Here is a 19,240-nt window from a genome sequence, read left to right as displayed (position 1 = left end):
CTAAGACCCAGTAACTTCTGGTACACTGAGTGTATGCACCCTACACCGACTGTGGGGACACATCCTTGCAATCCCGATACTCAGGCGGTGCAGGAAGGAGTGAAGCTGAGGCCAACTCGAGCTACAGAATGAGTTCAAAGCCAGCCTGAATTGGGGGGGCGGAGGGGGGGAGCGCTCACTTTGCCATAGTGTGCCTGTGAAGGTTAGCGGACGACATGCGAGAGTCAGTTCTTTCATGGTGTGTGTTCCAAGGACAGAACCCAGGCCATCAGGACTAGCGGCAAGCGCCTTTACCTGCTAACGGCTCGCAGTTCCAAAGAGTTTCGAACTCGAAATCAGCTATCTCTTCTAGACCTGACACTGCGTCCCTAAACGTGACCTGGGCTAGATCTTATTGCGCAAGCGTCGGCCGCCTCAGCGTGCTCTATTGAAGACCCGCCCCGAAGGGGCTCCTAGAGCATGCGCACACCACAGCGTCGCTGCCGCGCCTCCGGAAGCACTGGCAGTTTCGGGGGCGGGACCGGGAAGCGTTTCCGGGGGGCGGGAGGCTCCGGCGGAAACGGTCCCCGCGGTGGCGGCGGAGACTAAGGCCTTGGTGCGGTCGGTTTGGACGCTCCAGTAAGCTGGAGCTGCGAGCGCGGAGCCGTCGGCAGGTACGGCGAGGTGGGAAGGCTGGCGGCCGCGCGGGAGGTCACGGTCGGGGTCACGAGCGTCGGGGACGCAGGGGTTCACCGCGGGCTCTCCCCGACGGCCGCGACGCGGGACGACGCGGGCCACTTCGCAGACCCGGGAGTCCCGGCTCGGAGTCCCGAGGCCTCCGGGACCACCCGGACGACTTCCTGTCCAAGGTCACCCCGCGGCAGGTGCACGGCCGGCCCCCCGCGCTTGGAGGATCCGCCCGCTGGGCGACCTCAGGGTCGAGCCGCCCACGCGCGAGCCGACGCCGTCGGGGAGAACCTCGCCGCTCTGGGCTTCGTTTCTTTGTCACTCCGTTGTCAGCTGTTTTTGTCCCCAACCTGGCTTCTTGTCAGCTGGACTTTCTCTCCACTTTGAACGTCTAGAGCTGACAGTCTCCGGACCTTGTCGCTTTCTCTGTCTTCACCCTCTTCAGTGTTTCTTGACACTGCTTCTGCCCCCTCAGACCGTCCTCTGGGTCAGGGCCCGGATGTCACACTGGCTCCTTGACCATTTGTGTGTTTTTCTCTCTACCAATGTCGTGTTCTTGTTTCTCTCCCTCCCAACTGGGTTTGTTTAGGCAGGGCGGGCCCTGCCTGGACCTCTGAGCCATGGAAGGTGACTCATGACCCCGTGAAACTCGCCCGCCCGGGCGCTGCTCAGTGGCCCGACCACAGTCTGGCCTCAATTCTGACAGGTGTCACCCGAAGCTCCTGGCCCTCAGACTGGCCCATTTCAGGGTTTAGAAAGCTAGTGGATCCTGAACTTCTCTTCCATGTGTTCTGTACAGCTCTCCACCGTTATTTGCTCTTTCCAGGAACCCCAGATGGCTGTCACGAACTGCCGCTCTTTAACCAGGTCAGCGTGTCTGTACTCAGGAAGGACCAGGTTGACATCTGCCTTTGAGACCCTTAGCACGGTAGCGGAATTTCTAGGGGCATCTTAGGGAACAATTTAGAACCTAAGAGGGATTCATTCCCTGCTTGTTTCCAAAGGACCATCGGAGAGAAGTGAGCAAGACATGAAGACAAATACTGTTTAAAACTTTTCCAATGGACTGGAACAGACAGGACATGAAACAATTGGTCAAGTACTAGAGTCAGGTAGCGTGTTGTTCAATGTGCGCAAAGTGTCAGGATATAGTAAGAACGTTCTAGAAATGGATTGTATAGAACTGTGTGACTGATGTAGTGTCAACATAACTCCACAAAGTAGTTCCAGGGGTAAGTTTTGCGCTGTGTTTATGCTATATACACACAGCAAAAGGTACTCTGGAGACCTCTGAAGCTGCTGTACGCACTTAAACAGTGCAGTTTAGAAGCTTGGTTTGGAACTTTTAGTTGAATCCCTTGTATTGATGCAAACTCTTAGCAGCAGGTTCAGCTAAAGGCTTAGAAAAGGAGTCTGGGACTTTAAATTGTTTTAAATCTGCTGGCCCAGTTTCCTACCTATCTCCCCTCTTTTCCTCCTTGAAATAAATGCAGAAATTTACCCTAAAGGCAACTTGAGAAACACATTGCCTCTGACTTACTGAGAACTTGTGAGGCTGAAATAATACTCCGTTATTAGAGTAGAAAATGGTCTGTTAGCCAGGCAGCCGTGGCTCATGCCTTTAATCCCAGCACTCAGGAGGCAGAGGCAGGTGGATGTCTGTGAGTTCTTGAGGCCAGCTGGTCTATAAGAGCTAGATCCAGGACAGGCTCCAAAGCCACAAAGAAACCCTGTCTCGAAAAAAAAGAAAGAAAATGGTCTGTTATTTCTTCATAGACTATCCTTTGTTTTTGTTTTTTATGTTTTATAAAAATCTTGCCTGCCTTTAAATTCATTTTCAAGTTTTTGTTTTTGGGGATTTTGTTTTGGTTTTTTGTTTGCTTTGCAAGTTTTTGGTTTTTTGAGACTAGGTTTCTCTGTGTCCTGGCTGTCCTGGAACTCACTTTGTAAAATTGATTGGCCTCAAACTCACAGAGATCCTCCTGCCTCTGCCTCCCGAGTGCTGGGATCACAGATGTGCACCACCACCTCCTGGCTTTGACTTTTAAGTTTTTGAGGTTTAAAGAACAAAATCTATGCACACTGTAGTGTTCTTATTAAAGGAAAAACATAAGCAAGTATATATCGATTAAAGTACCCAGTAAACAACCGGGCAGTGGTGGCGCACGCCTTTAATCCCAGCACTCGGGAAGCAGAAGCAGGCGGATCTCTGTGAGTTCGAGACCAGCCTGGTCTACAAGAGCTAGTTCCAGGACAGGCTCCAAAGCTACAGAGAAACTCAGTCTTCAAAACAAAACAAAAAAGTACTCAATAAACTTGTAATAACAATGGGCAGTGGTGGTGCGTGCTTTTAATTCAAGCACTCCGGAGGTAGAGACAGATGGATCTCTCTGTTTGAGGCCAACCTGTCTACATATAGAGGAAGTTCCAGGACAGCCAGGGCTGCTTAGAAACCCTGTCTTGACAAACAACTAAAACCTTGTTAACAACATTCTGTATCCCACTCATCTGAGTACTGTCCACCTCAGAATTGCATCCATGGTTCTTCCATGCGGAGTAATAATCCTTTGTGTTATCAGAAGTATTAATCTTCCCAAGAGTGCTTTAGCCATTACTTCAGTACCCATAGGTGTTAAAACTGCAATGTATGAGCTGGGTGGTGGTGGCGGCGCATGTCTTTATTCTAGCTCTTGGGAATCAGAGGCTTGTGGATCTCTATGAGTTCGAGGACAGCCAGGACTACATATCTCAAAATGAAAAATCCTGCAACATATATACTATCTGTTGTAGCCAAGAGGAGCTTGGAACTCCCAGTGTGATGACGACCTTCAGCTCCTGGTCCTCCTGCTTCCACCACCCAAGAGTTAGATTTCCTGCTTGCCAGGCCGCCACACCCAGCTGACATCTAAATTTAAAGAAATGGATGCTTCTGTTGGGCTGCTTATCGGATCCAGTTAGCTCACCAAAACCCTCAGAATGGATCTCAAGACCTTACTGACTTAGACAACAAGCTGCCTCAGTTTTCTTTCCTAGCAGAACTTCCTCCCAGAGGTGTGACACATGTCACTAACAATAAACTGAGGAAAGTAATTGTCCTTTGATTCAGCTGCTTTAAAGGCAGTAGAACCTGATCCAACCTAGGGGACCACTCTGACCCAGTATTGGGGTTTGCTAGGAAAAGGGCAGCAAACAGGTGGGGCTGCCAGAAAAACAGAAAAATTCCTCAGTAGAAAATGGAGTGAGAGCAGTAACAGGGGGAGGTCCCAGCGAGCAGCCATTCCAGAGGACCCTTCTGAGCTTGCCACACCATTATGAATGGTTTGAAGATCAAGGGGGACACTGAGGCAGACTTCTTTGGGGGTAAGGAATGTTCTAGAAGAGTGAGTAACACCATGGATAACGGCCATCAGTATGGCAGGGTCTGATGAGAGAGTTTGGGCCTATGTGGCAGAGGAGAGGGGGAGGGCAGTAGATGTTCTCTTTGGCTCTGCAGTGGGTGATTGCTGCTATAACTAAGACTCTTGGGTGATCATAAACTTCTTCCCTGCTGGCCATTCCTGGGGTTGACCAGACAGGAAGGCAAGAATCTATAGAAACACATCAATTGAGTTCAGGAGGGAAAATTATAGTTGTTACAGGAATTGTCACAGTTCAGCCAAGGTGGAGGAGCTGTACAAAATGTCCCTGGCCCTGCCTAACATTGACAACCTGGCTTGGCTTTGATAAATTTGACACCTGGATTTCCCCAGCAGCCATGTGGCGGAAGGAGAGGATGGACTCCTGCAAGTTGTCTTCTGACCTCCGTGTGTGCTGTGTGCCTTTGTACAACACAGGAAAGCAAGTTAAAATGTAATAAAAATTTTTTTTAAGATGCCACAGGAACAGAAGCCAAGGTCTTCTGTAAGACCCAGCCTTGACAAGCTCAATAGAGGCCTGAGTCTCAGTCAGTAGTTTACCCTGAGGCAGTACCTGGTTCCTAGAAAGACCACAAACTGAGACCACCCAGGTACCACCCAGGCAGGAACAGACCATCCAAAGGAAATTCCTGACGTTCTCATCTGCCAGCACACACCCATCACATTTCACTAGGACACCCCTAGACAAATGTCAGCCAATCAGGGGTCCTGAACCTTAGAAATCCCTCACTGCTACTACAAAAACCCAACTCTGAGCTCAGGGCTCTCAGATCATTCAGATACATTGAATACACCGAGAGACTGAATTTGCAAACTTGTGTAAGAATAAAGGGTCAGGCCGGGCGGTGGTGGCGCACACCTTTAATCCCAGCACTCGGGAGGCAGAGGCAGGCAGATTTTTGTGAGTTCAAGACTAGCCTGGTCTACAAGAGCTAGTTCCAGGACAGGCTCCAAAGCTACAGAGAAACCCTATCTCGAAAAACCAAAGAAGAAAAAAGAAAAATAAAAATAAAGGGTCTTTGCTTTTACATGCAGGACTCAGTCTCCTAGTTGCTTTTGGGGGGATTCTGTGATCTGGGCATAACACTTGTAGAATGAAAGTTCATAACTAAAACTTTTGTTTGGAAGGAGTCTTGCTGTGTGGCTCAGGCTGGCCCTTAACTCACTCTGAAGCCCGTGTTGAGCCCTTCAGTTCTGGCTTTACAGGTAGGCACTACATCGACTAAGCAGCAGCAATCTTGTTCTGTTTTGTTGTGTTATGTTTGTGTTTTGAGATAGGGTTTCTCTGTGTAATAGCCCTGGCTGTCTTGGAACTCACTCTAGACCAGGCTAGCCTTGAACGCACAGAGATCTGCCTGCCTCTGAGTGCCGGAGTTAAAGGTGTGCACCACCACTGCCCAGCTGCAGTGCTAACGAGCTTCTCTGTCTGCTCCTCACACGCACTGGTCCTCAGGGAAGCATGTGTACACAGACTGGCACAGGAATCCTAAATTATTTTTCTGTTCGCATGTGTGTGCTCAAGTCTCAATGTGTATCAGGTACCTGCAGAGGCCGGGAGAGATAATTGCATTCACCTGAAGCTGGAGATACAGGCAGTTGTGAGTGGGTGCCAGGAACTGAACTCAGATCCTCCGAAAGAACAGCAGGAACTCTTAACCCAGCATTTTAAATTTTGAATATGATTTTTCTTTTCAGAAATCAGTATGATTTAATTTAAAACAAAATTGAGAAATGTATTTTCTTTTTCTATTCATTCAGATTGCTCTTTAATGGCCATGGCATAAGGAACATCATCACCAGGAATACAGCTTTGCACTGGGTAAGCTATAAATGTACTAATAATGTAATTTTTAAAAAACTGTTTACTGTAAAATTTCCTGTCAGCAAAAACAATGTAGTTTGTTAAGTTTTGTTTCTTGTTTTTTGTTTTATTTATTTATATATGTGGATGGATGATTTGCCCTCATGTGTGTCTGGTGCTCAGAGAAGCCAGAAGAGGGCATCGGATCCCCTTTGTACTGGAGATGGTTAAGAGTTGCCATATTGGTGCTAGGAATCAAATCTGGGTCCTCTGCTCTCCAACCCCTTGTCAAGGTTATTAATGAGCTAGGTCAGATGATTCCTCTGAAGAAGAAATACTGCACATTTTAAGGCTAGTCACTGTAGTACTTCCCAATAATGATTTAATTTCAGAGAGGAATTTCTGCCACATGATCATTTTTACTTGGAAAAGTATTAGAGTTGGAGTTGAACTTCTGAGGCCGGCCACTTGCTGAGCTGCATGGCCTGAGGAGGTCTCGTCCTGTGAGCTTGGGAGTTTCTCTTTACTCTCCAAACTGAGGAAGCTGTGCAGAGCTCTGCAGGGTTCGGTACAGGCTGCATTTTGTGGGTGCAAAGCATTTGACTAATAAGAGTTTTGGTAGACACGGGGTGTTGGTAGTTTTCTACATTTGTGCCAGATTTTAAATGTCCTAAAGCAGCATTTACTGTTCTTACATGTGCCTTCTGCCGTCAGCATGCAAGTCACCATATGTATGCTCTGATTAAAGACTTCACTGGAGGCTTCAGGACCGGGCTAGTCGGTCTGCCTCCCTGTTTTGTCGCTGTCTATGCTTTGAGGGTGTTTAGTTCCTGCTAAAATGGTGTTTAAGATTTCATGTACAATTTTCTCAGCTGAAGATTAAACAGTGGCTACTGCTCAGCTCCTCAGCATGGGAGGGATGTTAGAGGCATTCTATTTCAGGGAGTCTGCCTTCTGCTTAATTTTGATTTTATTTTTAATTTTCATCACTGTTTTATTTACTTTGTATGTGTTTGGGCCTATACCTGCAACATGTAGAGGTCAGAGGACAACTTGGGAAAGCCAGTTCTCTCAGTCCACCATGTGGATCTTAGGAATTGAACTCAGGTTTTAGGCTTGGCAGCAGGCCCCATTACCCACTGAGCCCTATCACCAGCCCTTATCATCTCCTTTAAAAAGCCATTAAACAGGTGAGCGATAATGGCATGGGCCTTTAAAGCCAGCAGCCCAGAGGCAAGTGAATCTCTGAGTTCTGGGCCAGCCTGATCTATAGAGTGAGTTTCAGGACAGCTAGGGCTACATAGAGAAACCCTGTCTGAAAAAAACAAAAAAAAGCCATATAGCTTCAATGAAGGATGAAGGGAATGAGCTGGGATTGGTGTAATTGTTTTAGAAGACCATTGCTATTGGAGTTTTAACATTCTGTGCAAGGTGACTTAAAATTGCTGGTTTAAGTCTAAGGTTGACAAATGCTCTGAAGTTTATTAATGAATTGCTCATAATCTAAATTATAGATTACTTAATTTAGCTAGTGTGGTGGCGCATGCCTATAATCCCATCATTCAAGAGGCAGGAGAATTGCTCCAAGTTTAAAGCTAGTCTAAGCAATGTACTGAGGCTTGTTTCAAAAGAAGGATTATTTAGGTTATTTGTGAAACATGCTCATGTTTACCTTCTTTTCTGACCTGCCGCCCCCCGACTCTCAGACTCGGATTGGCCTGAACACGTGCTTTGGGCGTAAACCTCTCGCTCCCTGGACAGCCTTGGGCAAACAAGCTTGTCCTCTTGGTCTCCTCACCGTAGCTTTCAAGTGTTGTCAGCACAGTGGATGAGGTGGAGAGCGTGAAGTGCTGTGTGCAGTCCCCAAGTCTCTGGAGTCTGCGTCCACTGTCGCCCTTCACAGATGGGAAATGCTTAGGAAGGGCCGGAGAGATGGAAGAGTTCAGTCCCCCAGCACCCACATTGGATAGCTACCAGCTGCCTGTTAATCCAGCTCCTGGGATCAAGTACAGTTTCTGGCCTACAAGAACACCTGTACTCACATGCATAAGCCCACGAAAGACACACATACATGTAGTTAAAAATACAGTAAAGTGACAGTTGGTGGTGGCACACGCCTTTAATCCCAGGATTTGGGAGGCAGAGGCAGGTGAATCTCTGAGTTTGAGAACAGCCAGGGTTACACAGAGAAACCCTGTCTCGAAAAACAAAAATAGGGTAAAATCTTTTTTAAAAGATGGCAACTGTATTACTCGAGTAGAGATATTCTTGCCCTCCCCTAAGCAGTGCAATCTGACACTGTTCACCAGCATGTTGGGTTATGAGTGGTCTTAAGATCTTAAAATATTTTTGAAGACTTGAGTAGGTGGTATTGTAAATTCTCAGTTTTCTTCAGATGACTTGAGCATCCCCAGAGTTTTGAAGTTGGAGGGATAGTTCAAGAACCAATCCCCACAGATACTGTGAAACAATTGTGTTTGTATACATCCTTATATATGTATCTGTTTATATATTGATAAACAGCTGCAGTTCTATTAATGATGACATTTTCCTAGTTACCCAGTGTTGCATTAACTTTTCCTAGGGAGATGCGAGCAAACGAGTATTCATCCCAGATAGGGCACCAAGGACAGAACAGAGTACGATTCCACCAAAGTCCAACTTGGCAAACCAGTGAGTTTATTGGGCTTGCTTACAGAGCGTGGGTGAGGGGTACTTAGAGGACCACGGACAGGTTCCACCCCAGCATGGAAGCTGCATTATGGAGTCCCCTATCAGTTGACCTCTCACCTCATTTAGTTCACTTGGAGAGTTGGGGGCATGAGGTGATTGATGGTCTTAGACTCCCCCCACCCAGTCATGTACTCAAGAATATCAACAGCTCCTTTATAGTCCTGTTTGTCATTGTTGTTTTGTTTATTGGTAGCCATAGCTATGTGGCCAAGGTATTTCTTGCTCCAAAATGGCATTATGTTCTGCCTGGAGGTAAAACCCACAAACATTCACAGTTTGCATTGGCAATTGTGCATGGTGGCCTGCATCTGTGATACCAGCCCTCAGGATGCTGAGGTAGGAGAACGGAGACTGAGGCTTCCTAGGCTACGTAGCTAGACCCATCTCAAAAAAAAAAAAATAGACATCAGTACCTCATTTTACCTTGTATTATTCTGTAAAATGAAATGAAAATAATTCATGGGCTGGAAATGAAGATGCTTGCCTATCATGTGTGAAGCCCTGGACTTAGCTCCTAGTATCTTAAATTCAGTAAAGGTTAAGATATCCATTTTAGTATTTTCACGTATTTGCTTATAACCTCCACAGCTGAATTGTAGAATTTCTGACCACCCTAAAAAAATACCCATTTTTCTTTGTTTTAAGTTTTTTTTGTTTTGTTTTGTTTGTTGTTTTTGAGACAGGGTTTCTCTGTATAGCTTTGGCAGTCCTGGAATTTGTTTATAGACAGGGCTGGCCTCAAACTCACAGAGATTCACCTGCCTCTGCTGGAATTAAGGGTGTGTGCCAACATACCCGACAAAAAATCCCCAGTCTTTAAAGTGGCTGAGACCATGCCCGTGGCTCAGCTCTTCCTGCCTGGGTAGGCAGTGGGGATCAGGTCTACTAGAAAGTGGCAGTTTTGAATACCAGTTTCTGGGCTGTGCCGCCATCACCATCTCTGTCTGGCTCTTGACATGAGACAAAAACTCTGGGTTTTTCTCTTAACAACAGGCTTGGAATTAGAGAGGGACTGAGCAAGAGCTCAACTCCAAAACCAGCTCTATATACTTATGAATATAAATAAACAAAAATATTTGTAAACATTATTACTTACAGAACCTATTCGATTTTCTTGGTGATCCATATTGGGTAGCAGTTTTTTCCATCTGTCAGTATTCAAATATCCAGGGTCCCTTGAATTTTTTGAAGATGAGTGTTGTCCTGCAGGGATACGATCAGAACCCTGCCCCTATTCTAACTACCTCTATCTCTAGTTTCTGACAGTCACTAATCCGCTTTCTAAATTTGCTTTGAATGTGTCTTTTTGAAATGGAATGATGAAAATGTGGCCCTTTGTGTCTAGCTCCTTCCTTTCTCTTTCCATATCCTGCCTCCCTCCCACTAATTTCTTCCTCCTCCTCCTCTCTCCTGTTCACAGCGGGGGGGGGGGGGGGGTGTCAGCCACTTCCCAGTCCTAGCTCCTTGTCCTTGACTCCAGGGCCCTCCCATGTTGACACCTTGTTCTTTCTTATTGCCAGGTGGTCTTTTAGATGGATGTGCTGTATTTTATGTAGTCATCATTTTGATACACACTTTTATTTTTTAATACTACTGCTATAGACAGTCATGCATGAGCTTTGATATGAGCATCATGTGTTCGCTCCTGCTGGGCTCAAAAGTAGAATTGTTGGATTACACTGTTTAACTGTTTGAGAAACTCCCAACCCCCTTTTTGCACCTTTTAAACCATTTCATGCCAACCAGCAAGTGTGTATAATGGTTCTACTCTCCATAGGATTCTACTGACAGTTGTTCATGTCTTATTTTTCATACATCTTAGTGGGTGACAAAGGGTCCCTTGTAGTTTTGTTTTAGGGGTGAAGGAAAGTGTACTGGGCATAAAACCAGGTACCGTGAACATGGCCGACAGGTGCATTCCAGCCCACACAGTGGCTCTGCTGGTGCTGAGCATCATTCATGAGAGCCTTGCTCTGGAGAAACGCCTTTCAGACTCCTTTGTCTGTTCTTTTCTATTGGGTTGTTCAATACTGAAGTAGGCTTTGTGCGTACTCAGTACAGGTTACTCATAATAATATGCAAATGCAGTCTCCTCTTCTGTGCATGCTTTCTTCATTTTATCGATGGCACCACTTAAGGCTCACAGTACTGTAGCTTCCTGCCCCCCAAGTCTTTAAATCCTATCATTGTCTCCCTCTATTTTCCAGACACACCTTTCTCTCTCTCATGACATGGTTTCTCTGTGTAGCTTTTTGGAGCCTCTCCTGCTGGACTTACAGGTGTACCTCTTTGTCTGTGCCCAGCTTTTAATTAACTGTGATTTCAGAGGCATGAGTACAGGCAGTGTTTGGCAGCCAACACTGCTGCCGTTTATCAGGAGTCCAGGTTCCCTTTTGCAGATTTTCTGTCTCTTTGATGAAGGAATTTTAAGACAATCCAGGAAGCTTGAAGAACATTTTAATAGAATGAGAGGAAGAACAGGATAGGCAGACTGAATCTTGGAGCATGCTGGGGGCGGAGGGACGAATAAGAGAGATGAAGATGGCAGACAGGTTCAGCAATGGAGATCAGCAAGCACTTGTGTGAAGTGGAGTGTCTTCAAAGTAAGGATAAGAAAGCTCCGGATTGGGGCAAGCATGCTTTGGATTTGAGTCAATAGTAGTAAGAGATAGGAAGGTAGAAAACTAGGTAGGCCGTTTGAAATTCTCCAAGCTATGGTTGCATTGGGGGAGGAGCTTCTGGTCTATATATTACTGCTCTTCTCCATCTCCTTAGGGGGGTGATCTGGCAAGCCCAGTTGGATTAAGTATTAAAGGAAAGGACAATACTGTGTTATGTTTAAAATGGCTTATATCCACTGTTGGGAACTGGGTTCTTTTTTTCCCCCCTTTTCTATTCTATTCTTGAAACAGGGTTTCTCTGTGTAATCTGCCTCAGCCTCCTCAGCCTCCCAAATGCTGAGATTAAAGGCTTGCACCAACGTACCCGCCCAGCAATTTCTTTTCTTTTCTTTTCTTTCTTTCTTTCTTTCTTTTTTTCTTTCTTTCTTTCTTTCTTTCTTTCTTTCTTTCTTTCTTTCTTTCTTTCTTTCTTTTTTGGATCAAGAGGTAATAACTTGTTCTTAATGGGCCTCAACCAAGCCCTGATACCCCCACCTTCCTCCCTTTCATATGGCATTTTCATCCTTAAGAAGCATCTGTGATTCTTCCCTGTCTCAAAATCCGTGTGTTACCAGAGAAATAGGAGATGGGGGTCCAGAGCTGATTTTAAGGGAAGTCTGTCTTCAAGCATCAATTTCTTATTCACAACACAGCTGCTATAATATTCCACTCCTGGTTTCTAGTTTAACACTGTCCTCCTGCTTTCAAACCAAAATTCTCTAGGAAGAAATACCCAGAGCCTTGTCACCCAGATCGTCACCCAGATACCCCCAGCTCAGACTGCGCTCTTGGAATTTACATAGACACCTGTCAGCCATGCAAATGCATGGTCTGTATTTCCTTTACAAACTAGAACACCTGCCTGGAAGTAGTGAAGCCCCCTTTAAACCCAGCCCTCAGGAGGCAGAGGCAGCTGGATCTCTGAGGCCAGCCTGGACTACAGAGCCAGTTCCCGGGGCTGCACAGAGAAACCCTGTCTCAGGGAAAAAAAAAAAAAAAAAAAATCTAAACAGTTTGTTTTATGTTCATTTTTGTTTTAAGCTATTATGAAATGTTTTAGGATGTATAAAACCATAAGTTAATGTCTTGTCCAAAAAAGCACTGTCTTATCTAAAGATTATTAATGACTGGTCCAGCATTCTGATCTCCTTGGAGGAGACAGGGTGATATGAGAAGCCTATGGGAAAAAACCAATAGGCTTTGGATTTAACATTGACCTGGATTTATCTCTCCACTTAGTTAAAACAAGCTTTTAGCTTTGGGAAAGTCGCTTAAAATAACTGAACTTAAGAACATCAAGCCCTGCATTTGCCAAGTAGTTTTAAGTAGAGGACTGACCTGGAGCTCAGTAACAGCCCACTCACCTAGCACAAAATCAGCCCTGGGAGAACAGGAAAAAAGGAGGAAGAGCCAGGTGTGGTGGTGCACACCTTTAGTTCTAGCAGTCAAGAGGTAGAGGCAGGCAGAGTTTGAGGCCAGCCTGGTTTACATAGTTGGGGGAGGAGGCTGGACAACAAAGCAAAACTGCATGGAAAACCGCATTTGACATAGAGTAATATATTTTTGTTTTGTTTTTTAGACAGGGTTTATTTGTGTAACAGCTCTGGCTGTCCTGGAACTAGGCTGGAACTAGGTCTGAGATCAGGCTGCCCTTGAACTCACAGAGATCCGCCTGCCTCTGCTCCAAGTACTGGGATTAAAGGCGTGCGCCGCACCCAGCTCCACATTAAGAGCACCTCAGTTTCTTCACTTGTCATCTCTCCTGTCACTCTAGAATGACTTCTGAGGACTCAAAGGATGATACAGGGTTATAAGGAAGATGTTTAAGAACTATTTTAAGAGATGGTTCAATTGGTAAACTGTCCAGCAGACATGAGGACCCCAAGAGTGGCCTGTACTCAGCCTGTAGTGTTTCCTAGTGCTAAAAACCAGTCATAGAATTTCCCCGATTCTGTCTCCAGCACCATCTCCCTCAGTTCTTCCCTGAACTCCAAACCAGTTGTCTCTTTCTTTGTTTCTGTGTGTACACACATGTGCATGCTTGCGTGTAGAAACCTCAGGTCGTCTTTTTGTCCCATGCCTTAGTTGAGACAGGTCCTCTCACTGAACCTGGAGCTAACTGATGGACTAGACTGACTGGCCCCAGAGCTGAAGTGGGGTTATCCTCCTGTCCTCACCCTGCTGTGTTAGGGGCTACAGTGATCAGGGCTAGGCTCATCTTTCTTCTTGGATCCCCGGGGAGCCAAACACTTATCTTCGTGCTTATGGGGCTGTGACTGTTCATCTCTGTCTGAAGACCTTTGCATAGGCGTTTCTGTCCTCCCACAGTTGAGTTCTTCATTCTTCTTTTCCTCTGGAGTGTGCATGGAGATAGAACCCAGAGACATGCATGCTGAGCAAACACTGTCTCCTCCCTCCCCGCAGCTGCTCCCCAACCCCCACCCACAGTCTTCTTGTTCCTCCTTGGCCCTTCCCACAGTCCTGTTGTCGTCCCGTGTCCCCCCCCCCCCCATGAAAGTCAAGGATTACAAATGAGTTGTTTTGGTAAGAATGTGTTTGCTTTTATTATAAATTCTTACTTTGTTTTGCTTAGGGGATTTATATGCTCAAAGATGTATTCACTCCTCACCCACAGATTCTGCCTCCTCACCCACAGATGGGACAAAATGGCGAGCTGTAGAGATGGTGGCTGGTTCTTCCTTATGGCACTCTTGAACCTACAGACCTATCTCAGGGGATTGACTCCTGTGGACGAGTGCCCAGAGGCTAGAGGACTTGATGGAATTTGGGACCTGTCTTAGTGTGCTAAGATGGGCTTCTTTGGCGCTGGAGTTGGTGCTAACGTTTCTTTCTCTTGCAGCACTGAACAGAATTGGTGATGAAATGGAGCCTGGAACGAACTCTTTTCGAGTAGAGTTTCCAGATTTTTCCAGCACCATTCTTCAGAAACTAAACCAGCAGCGACAACAAGGACAGTTATGTGACGTCTCCATTGTAGTCCAAGGCCACATTTTCCGGGCACACAAAGCCGTTCTTGCTGCCAGTTCACCCTACTTTTGTGACCAAGTACTCCTAAAAAACAGTAGGAGAATTGTTTTGCCTGATGTGATGAACCCAAGAGTATTTGAGAACATTCTCCTATCTAGCTACACAGGACGCCTTGTGATGCCTGCTCCAGAAATCGTTAGTTACTTAACAGCGGCCAGCTTCCTCCAGATGTGGCATGTGGTGGACAAGTGCACTGAGGTTCTGGAGGGAAACCCCACAGTTCTGTGTCAGAAACTAAATCATGGCAGTGATCACCAGTCTCCCAGTAGCAGTAACTACAATGGCCTGGTAGAGAGCTTTGAGCTGGGCTCTGCGGGGCATACTGACTTCCCCAAAGCACAGGAACTGAGGGATGGTGAGAATGAAGAGGAGAGCACCAAAGATGAGCTGTCATCTCAGCTCACTGAGCAAGAGTACTTGCCCAGTAACTCATCCACAGAGCATGACCGGCTGAGCACCGAGATGGCAAGCCAGGATGGGGAGGAGGGGGCCAGCGACAGCGCTGAGTTCCACTACACCCGGCCTCTGTACAGCAAGCCCAGCATCATGGCTCACAAACGCTGGATCCACGTGAAGCCTGAGCGCCTGGAACAGGCGTGTGAGGGCATGGATGTACATGCGGCCTATGACGAGCACCAGGTCACCGAGTCCATCAACACCATGCAGACAGAGCACTTGGTCCAGCCTTCAGGAGTGGAGGAAGACTTCCAGGTTGTGGAGAAGAAAGTGGAAGCAGAGTTTGATGAGCAAGCAGAGGAGAGCAACTATGACGAACAGGTGGACTTCTATGGCTCCTCCATGGAAGAGTTTTCTGGAGAAAGGTTGGATGGGAACCTAATTGGGCATAGACAGGAGGCTGCCCTCGCAGCCGGCTACAGTGAGAATATTGAAATGGTGACGGGGATAAAAGAAGAGGCGTCCCACTTAGGATTCTCAGCCACTGACAAGCTGTATCCTTGTCAGTGTGGGAAAAGTTTCACACACAAGAGTCAGCGAGATCGACACATGAGCATGCACCTCGGTCTTCGCCCTTATGGCTGTGGTGTCTGTGGTAAGAAATTCAAAATGAAGCACCATCTCGTGGGTCACATGAAAATTCATACAGGCATAAAGCCCTACGAATGTAATATCTGTGCAAAGAGATTTATGTGGAGGGACAGTTTCCACAGGCATGTGACTTCTTGTACCAAGTCCTATGAAGCTGCAAAGGCTGAGCAGAATACAACTGAGGCTAACTAAAAATAGGGCCTGGCCCTTGAGTGGCATGCACAAAAATAAACTATGGTAATTAATGCAAATCTGGGCACAGATGATGCGTGCCACTTGCTATTATGAGAGAAGCTTAAAAAGAAAAAAAAGGAAGATATTTCTGAAAGACCAGCTCTAAGTAGGCCAATTAAAAAAATTTAATTCCTCAAATTTATATGTTCTGGTCCTGGCCTAGAATGGATGTTGGGGATAAGTTCACCCAGTGCCCAGCTGGCAAGACAGCCTTTCCAGCTAGCAGCGACTGAGGCAGTGGACTTGGTGGCAGACTAACCCACCAGTGCACTCAGGAGGTAGCAGTTTTCTATCATGCAGTGCCCGGGGGTCATGTTGCTGCAGGGGGTTGCTCCTGGTGGCTGCAGAGTTCTGAGGCTTTGCGTTGGTAGTGCGTCACTGGATGCTACTCTCCTCGAGACTACAGCAGCCTGACTCCTGGGCTGAGATGTGAGCAGAGCTCTTTCATGTCTAATTCATGCTTTCTAAAGTTCTAGCTGAAACTATGGCGACATTAGATAGAGCTGAGTCCAAAACAGGTGGCATGGCTCCTGTCATAGTGCTGCAGACTCTTGACAAAGCACGGTTGTGTGTTTAGTTCTAATTGGGGTTGAACCATGTGTCTCCTTTTAAGTCTGTGGGTGACAGAGATAGGTGTTTCTAGTTGGTTTGTAACTCTAAGCTTCCTCATTTAATGGTAGCATCCGGGCTAGACTTCCAGCCTGCAGTGACTCAACACAGTACTGGCAGTGGCCTGTGGCTCCCTGCCTTAGATCATGGTGCTTCCCAACAAGGGTTAGCCAGGGATGCATGGCTAAGAGTTACCTGTGAGCGGACACTCCCATGCTCAGAGTGAGAGAGAGTGTTGGCAGAGGCACAACTTATAAACAGAAGGCTAAACTTGAGAGAAGTCTCAAAAATACACTGGTCTGGGGGATGTGGTTTTAGAGGGTACACTGAACAACACTGTCACTCAGCTCCTTATGAGACCAGGAATGTGAGTTCAAGGTGGGAAGGGGGTCCTACATTGAGCAACATCATCTAACAGATCATGTCCTGTAGTCGGGGAGAAAGCTGCACACATTCACAAGTCCCACTAGCTTATACCCGCTCAGGGAAGAAAGGCCACCCACCCTGCAAGGCCTGTTCTGCCTGGAGTTGGAAAGAAGTCTTGTGTTTAAGCATGTGATAGGCCTGAGGCTCTTACTGGGGTGTCTAGTGTGCTTTTCTTGACTGGGATAGCATTCTGACCAAAGGCAGCTCAGGGGAGAAAGGGTCTTTGTCAGCTTACACTACCATGTCACAATCCATTCCTGACGGATTTTCAGCAGGAACTTGAATATTGACAGGCAAGACTATCAACCACAGATGTGCCCACAGGTTGCTCTGATTTGGGCAATCCCTCAACTGAGACCCCTTCCCAGATAACTCTAGGCCACGTTAAATTGTCAGAGCAAGCTAGACAATAGGGCAGGTGTTGCTCCTATGTCATCTATTATTATTGCTAAGTACAAACTTCTTTTTCTTAAAATAAAAATTATTTTTCTTGGCTTTGGGGTGAAATTTTGTTTTTAAAGTTTGTCTTTCTCTAATGTGACAGACATTTCTGGCAAGGGTTTCTGATCATAAGGCTTCTGACACCTTTGACCTTTGTAAAGGGGAAAGAAAATTGGGACTGCCAGTAAATGCTTATGATCAAGATTGTGAAACAAGGATCTGTTTATGAACACTGTATCAATCTTGGTATACAAAAGCACTTTGTATTTAAAACTTTGTTATAAGTAAAGATGTAGATTTTTTTTTTTTAACCTAGAAACTAGATAATTACCTCCTAGTGGTTTGGTACGTTCAGATGATCTCCCATCTCCCAGTGTGGAAATCTGCCAGTCAGCAGCGGTCCTCTGTGGCCCTGCGAAGCACATGGAGGGGACTGTACAGTCAGCTCACACATGCCTCCTAGTCTCTCCCTGACATGTGTGAGGATGAAGTCTTTGCAGCTTCTAGTAATTTCTACCTGAGGCAGTTGAACCATTCTGTAGTCAGGAGCTGCTCCGCCCCTGCATGTATGGTGGCAAAGCTTTTGTTCAACTGGAGTGGGGCAGACCCTGTGAATAGGTAGAGTGTCCTAGGTCCAGGAGGCAGAGAAGTAACCATAGTCTAGGCATTAATTAAAGTGAGGCTTCTGACCTGCCTTTCCCATCAGGGGTTCTACCTAGCACCCGGCCGGTCTGGTCTCCTCACCACTGCCTTAGGAAAGCCCCGCCCTTCCAGACAAGCTTGAATAGTTGTGGACAACACTGTCCCGTGTTCAGGGACTTCACAGTGGCCCACCAGCAAGGTGTTTGTTATCTACTTTGAGCCTGACTGGTTTTTCTCAGTCCTTATAGGAAAGGGCTTCCAGGCCCCCTGGCTGCATCTCACAATCTGCATGCCTTTAGTCTTGGATGCACACGTCAGTGAGCTGCATGGTCCAGCTCCTCATGTGCCCTTGTTCTGAGCCCTGGCCCATTGCCTTGGATTTCTAGAGCTCACCTTCTCTGGCCTGGTTCTTAAGAGCCTGCCCTAAAGGATTACCTCCATTTCGAGGGGGCGTTTACTGAACTACTCTGGCCCTGATCAGGCTGTGTGCTACAAAGGGTGGCACACCCTGAGCTAGTGTGGAAGGGAAGGTGAGGAACAAAGGCTGTGCTGCATTCTGGGAAATGTGTGCTGCCGCAGGGTCCCCAAGGTCGGGCTGAAGCTTTGCCTCTCCCACTGTGGGAATGCCGGGGACCAAGGACAGGGCTGCTCTTGGCCTCCTGTGCTTTCAGTTGCTTTGACTGGTAACTAACTTTATCCAATGAATCCAGGGTTGCTTTGGTTTTTTCTTTTTTTTTTTTTCTCTGCTATTTACATATTTAAAGGTACTAGTTTCTAATTGCAAATCTCTACTGACAGCACCCTGTGGGAACATGCTGGAACACCTTTGCAAATGTGATTTTTTTCTTTTTAAATGTTGCTTGAAGCCTGTGTCATGTCAGTTGCTGCTGCCTCTTTTGTTTTTATGAGGTTCCCAATGTTTCTTCCAGAAAGTTACTTTATTTATACAAGTCAGGTGACTCTTAGGCCACACAACCATGGGTTGATAAGCAGATTGTCATTAGGTGCATATCATGGATACTTGTGAACGCCTGTGTTGCAGAAGTTAAATAGTTCTTTCTAGAATTGCTGTCCTCAGTGTACAGCGTGGTTTTAACTGAATGTTACTGTTTAATATTTTCTTCTTATAGAAGAGACCATGACCTTTTGTATGACACGTTTTAATAAATGTTACCTGTCCATTTTGTACAAAGTTGTGTTTTGTTTTTCAATTTGGTTCTGCCTTTTGTAGCCCGAGATGAAGTTGTGTCATCACCTTTCAATCAGTAAAGAGTGACAGGCCTCAGTGTGGGTGCTGATCCTTATCCAAACCCGCCTGCCAGGAGGGTCAGGTGTTTAGCATTTACTCTGCAGAATTTTCCGAGTGCTCCCTGGCTCCCTCCTCCCCTGGGGAGAGGCTGGCTGACCTCTGGGTTCTGCCTTGGCTCCTGGAAGCCATTACAGATACTGGGCTGGGAGGACTGCTGGCGAGGTTGAGGGACTTGCACCTGGCTGCCTCCTCTAGGTGCAGGCTGGCA

At 46.5% G+C, this 19,240-nt stretch overlaps 1 protein-coding gene across 3 annotated transcripts; it reads left to right on the top strand.

The window, feature by feature from the left end:
- The first annotated feature begins 537 nt into the window (after positions 1 to 537).
- On the top strand, positions 538 to 18,909 carry Zbtb43 (zinc finger and BTB domain containing 43). 3 transcript variants are annotated; one of them, XM_038336948.1, is made up of 3 exons: positions 538 to 653; positions 5,841 to 5,901; positions 14,137 to 18,909. In XM_038336948.1, the coding sequence occupies exon 3, from the start codon at positions 14,160 to 14,162 to the stop codon at positions 15,561 to 15,563; it is 1,404 nt and encodes a 467-aa protein (XP_038192876.1). In that variant the 5' UTR covers positions 538 to 653; positions 5,841 to 5,901; positions 14,137 to 14,159; the 3' UTR covers positions 15,564 to 18,909. The 3 variants fall into 3 exon arrangements, with proteins under 3 accessions (XP_038192876.1, XP_038192877.1, XP_038192878.1); XM_038336949.1 differs by lacking the exon at positions 538 to 653 and adding an exon at positions 5,087 to 5,288; XM_038336950.1 differs by lacking the exons at positions 538 to 653; positions 5,841 to 5,901 and adding an exon at positions 8,116 to 8,556.
- Positions 18,910 to 19,240: the final 331 nt, after the last annotated feature.

The sequence above is a fragment of the Arvicola amphibius genome, chromosome 7 (assembly GCF_903992535.2).
Source record: "Arvicola amphibius chromosome 7, mArvAmp1.2, whole genome shotgun sequence".
NCBI lineage: Eukaryota > Metazoa > Chordata > Mammalia > Rodentia > Cricetidae > Arvicola > Arvicola amphibius.
The sequence above is the reverse complement of the archived record's forward strand: the minus strand, read 5'-3'. Positions and strand labels throughout refer to the sequence as shown.